The 4,273-nt window shown below is 38.0% G+C and overlaps 1 protein-coding gene across 1 annotated transcript; it reads left to right on the forward strand.

Annotated features, from left to right (window-relative positions):
• The first annotated feature begins 263 nt into the window (after positions 1 to 263).
• LOC111056227 lies at positions 264 to 3,971 on the forward strand. Its single transcript, XM_039444693.1, has 4 exons — positions 264 to 455; positions 1,170 to 1,379; positions 1,693 to 1,893; positions 2,031 to 3,971. Exons 2-4 carry the CDS (start codon positions 1,170 to 1,172, stop codon positions 3,687 to 3,689), a joined length of 2,070 nt encoding a protein of 689 aa, XP_039300627.1. The 5' UTR covers positions 264 to 455; the 3' UTR covers positions 3,690 to 3,971.
• The last annotated feature ends 302 nt before the right edge of the window (positions 3,972 to 4,273 follow it).

Genomic DNA, 4,273 nt, shown 5'->3' on the forward strand with positions numbered 1-4,273 from the left:
TCAAGATTGAGTTGTGCTATTCTAAGTACATCAGTATTTTTGGCATATTCGATGTAAGAAGTTTCGGAAGATGCTCACTTCAACTGTACAAGAAACAGTTATAAAATACTTTAATAATGTTCATTTCCAAGGGATGTGACAGAAGAGATCATTTCAGGAATGAAGATATTAGGAAAGAATTGAAAATCTGTAGCATGAATGAAAGAGTTACGGAGAATCGGCATCAATGGAGGGAGCATGTTCAAAGAATGTCAGCTGAAAGAATAGGGTAGACCGGGGCAAGTATACGCACGGGGTAAGTTTACACAGGCCACTTTTTTCTAAACCGGTTAAATGTGGAGCGCCACGGGTATTGTCAGGTTGTTGCTGCTCCCTAGCGGACATTCTCACAAACTTTTGAACGCCATTCGAGTTGTGATCTAGCCAGGAGGAGGATTATTCTGTTTTCTTGCAAGGTGAGTAAATTTTGTGATCTACTTATCAAATGATATTGTGAGCTTATAATACATAGTTAAGGGCAAACTAATACGTGAACATAAGCAGGATTTCATCCTCTTTCGAGAACTGTGTTTGTTCAAACCGAACTGTTATCAGTTTTTGCTGCACGTTGACAATAAATTCAAACATGGCGATGGGGCATGTTTACGAATTGACATCGGGGAACGTTTACGAACTGTGTTTCGTGCGTAAACGTTCCCCTGAACCTTTTCAGGCTGTTAAGATCCGCTTAATTATTATGCAATGATTAATTACGTTAGCCTACATCCTTCCTTTGTACTTCATAATGACAAAATATTTACTTACCTAAAATATATACCTAATATTTGAATTGAAGTTGGCTTTTGCAAGGTTGTTGTCATAAGAAAATACAGAAAACTACATTTTGTGGCCTAAATTAGAAGCAACACAGATTTATCGGATGTTTTGTATTTTTTATTCGCGATTTCTAAGGTTTTGATGAGGTGAATTTCTGTTCATCAAGTGCCAATACTTTTTTCTTTGAAAAACTAGTTGACGAGTAGGCCTATGATTGAATCATTCTTCAGTTATATAGACTACAGATTTGTATGTTATAGCTTACAATGAGCGTAGTTCAGCCCTCATATGTGTTAGCCTTTCATTCTATTGACATAATTTTCATCCTTTAATGAATTTTCTTTATTTTTCAGATGGTAAGAAATTACGTTTGCAAAACTGATAGAGCCAAGCTGGACATAAATGTAATGAAAAGGGCTGTGCTTCAAGTAAGACTTGGGCAAAACACCATACGAGGAACTGCCAAACTCTTTGGATTGAATGATAAAACTGTTGGAAATTATTGCAAAAAATGGGCTAATTTGACCAACGAAGACCTGAAAACACAGATGGAAAATGTAAATGTGAGTTGAATAATTAGGCCTATCATAATAGGCTACTATGCAATTTCCTTTAACACATTATGATATCTAATTAGCTTACTAAATACAAATTCAACAGTTAACACATATTCAACACCCTTACAAACATAGGCCTACTTACCTAATAACTTAATAACTAACACTATGGGTAATAACTACTTATGGGTAACTAATCCCATAATAAATCTGGAAATGGGCTATTAATTGAATGTTTTAAGAAGAAAAAAGTGTTTTTTTAACTAAACCATGCATGTTTCTTATTAGGCCTACTTTATATAAGAATGAAATTTTGCAGGTTGAGGCACCACCAGCACTAGAGACCCCACCAGTGCCAGAGGCCCCACCAGCGCCAGAGACTCCACAAGCATCAGTGTCCCCACCAGCGGCAGAGGCCCCACCAGTGCAAGAGGCTCCACTACCACCAGATGCCCCAACAGTGAGAGAAGTCCCACCAACTCTTGGACTGGTGCAATTTGGATACTCCAAACATCTTAATGTAAGTAAATTACAGTGGGGGGGGGGGGTGGTCAGGTGCTAATAGGCAAAAATTCCTAAATTTAAGCCTATAATAAAAAATTAATAGGCCTACAATAGCCTGCGCTATTAAATTTGTATTGTTTTTTTTTTGTTCAGGTGTTCGAGCCAAACCAAGAAAAGTTGCTAGTGGAATATCTTCTGAAAGCTTCTGATATTTATTTTGGCCTTTCACCTAAGGAAGTAAGACGATTTGCTTATACATATGCAGTAGCCTGCGGCAGAAAAATCCCTCAGTCTTGGACCGACAATGGAATGGCAGGACCTGATTGGCTAACTTTGTTCCTAAAACGGAATAGGACACTCTCAATTAGGGCCCCTCAAGCAACGAGCTTAGCTCGAGCCACAAGTTTTAATAGAACCAATGTGTCAGCTTTTTTTGACAATTTGACAACAGCTATAAATAGACTTAAGGTTGGTCCTGCTGACATTTGGAATGTTGATGAGACAGGTGTGACGACGGTTCAGAAGCCAGACAGAGTCATAGGACGCAAAGGGTTTCGGCAAATAGGGAAAATGACTTCAGCTGAAAGGGGAACTCTAGTAACAGTGGCCCTTGCAGTGAGTGCTGCTGGGACATTCATCCCTCCATTCATTATTTTCCCTAGGGTTAACTTCAAAGAACACTTTCTGAGAGATGGTCCTGTTGGCTGTGCTGGAGATGCCAACCCGTCAGGATGGATGATGGAAAAAAACTTTTTAAAATTTGCAAAGCATTTTGTGACCCATGTCAGGTGTTCTATTGAGAATCCGTGTCTCCTGATTTTAGACAATCATGAGTCTCATTTATCAGCAGATCTATTAGATTACTTCAAAGAGAATGGGGTAACTTTGCTATCATTCCCGCCTCACTGCAGCCACAAACTGCAGCCTCTAGACCGCAGTGTTTTTGGGCCCCTCAAAAAATATATAAACACTGCATGTGATTCTTGGATGGCTAGTAACAAACGCCCAATGACTATTCATGACATTCCATCAATTTTGGCATCAACTTTACATGTAGCAGCTACTCCAGCAAACATTATGGCTGGATTCAAAGTGACTGGGATTCACCCTCTTAACAGATTTGTATTTTCTGATGCTGATTTCATGCCTTCATATGTAACTGATAGACCAGAAACTACATCAACTACTAATATGACTACGAACGCTTCAGGTCCTATCAATATTTTGATCAGTAGCCCCAGGCCTTCCACTTCAGCACAAGTAGACTTGCTAAATACTTCGCCCAGTAGCCCAAGGGCTTCCACTTCTGCACAAAAGGACTACCCCACACCAGAAGAACTGAGGCCATTTCAAAAGGCAGGACCAAGGCTTGGCACTAATAAAGGAAGGAAAAAGAGGAAGTCTGCAATTTTAACTGATACCCCAGTTAAAGAAGCCCTCAGGCAAGAACAGGAGGAATCAAAGAAGAAAAAAATTAAGATACAAGAAAACAAGAAGAAGAAGTTAGTTAGAGATTTATTGGTTTCTATGGAAACAGAAGAAGAAGGTAACAGCAGCAAAGAAAAAATCAGGAGAACAACTAAAAAAGGAAAAAAATTGGTCCACCTCAGCAAACTGAAAATAAACCAGGATTCAGATAGTGAAGATGAAAACTGTTTGTGCATTTATTGCTTGAAGCCATTTAAACAGTCTAAAAAAGGTCAGGAATGGGTTCAATGTCTCCGATGTAAAAAGTGGGCTCATGACAAGTGTATAGCAGAAGACACTTCATTTTTCATTTGCAGAAACTGCAACAGCGACGATGAAGATTAATAGGCTAAAAATTTCATGTTTTCAGTTGGAAAACCCATTTATTTTTTATTTATCACATACTGTAGCCTATATTGTCGTTAATTTTCTTAATTTTTATTTTAAAACTGTGGTTTGAAGTATAAATAAATATTTTTATTTGATAAAAGATTGATTTTTCTCATTTATTTGTATGCCTTATAACATGCGTAAATGTTCCCCGCTTGATGCGTAAACTTGCCCCGGCCCGGGGCAAGTTTGTGCACCTGACTTGGACTTGAAAAAAAAAAAATTCTTGGCCAAAATGAGAACAAAGAGAAAAACGGAATACAAAAATCTTTACTTTAATAACAGCTCTACAGGATAACAACATTTGAAATAACTCAAGTCATAACAAAAAATTAGAAAATTCATGAAAAAAAATGTGTGTAAACTTGCCCCGGTCTACCCTACCATTTAAAGTCTATAATTATCAGCCAGTAAAAGAGATGTTGGCAGACCACGCAAGCGTTGGCAATAATAGGATTTTTTATGTTTATTTGAATAATTGGCTAGATGTGAGTCGGAACAGGTTAAAGCCTAATCCTTGTTTGTGAGAAGAAGAAGAT

The sequence above is a fragment of the Nilaparvata lugens genome, unplaced genomic scaffold (genome assembly GCF_014356525.2).
Source record: "Nilaparvata lugens isolate BPH unplaced genomic scaffold, ASM1435652v1 scaffold5296, whole genome shotgun sequence".
NCBI lineage: Eukaryota > Metazoa > Arthropoda > Insecta > Hemiptera > Delphacidae > Nilaparvata > Nilaparvata lugens.

What these genes read in the sequence shown, in the direction of transcription:
- LOC111056227 (XM_039444693.1), top strand. Translation starts at nt 1,170, where the DNA reads ATGGTAAGAAATTACGTTTGCAAAACTGATAGAGCCAAGCTGGACATA. An exon ending in CACAGATGGAAAATGTAAAT is followed by an intron (nt 1,380 to 1,692) that starts GTGAGTTGAATA and finishes GAAATTTTGCAG; the next exon opens with GTTGAGGCACCACCAGCACT. An exon ending in GATACTCCAAACATCTTAAT is followed by an intron (nt 1,894 to 2,030) that starts GTAAGTAAATTA and finishes TTTTTTGTTCAG; the next exon opens with GTGTTCGAGCCAAACCAAGA.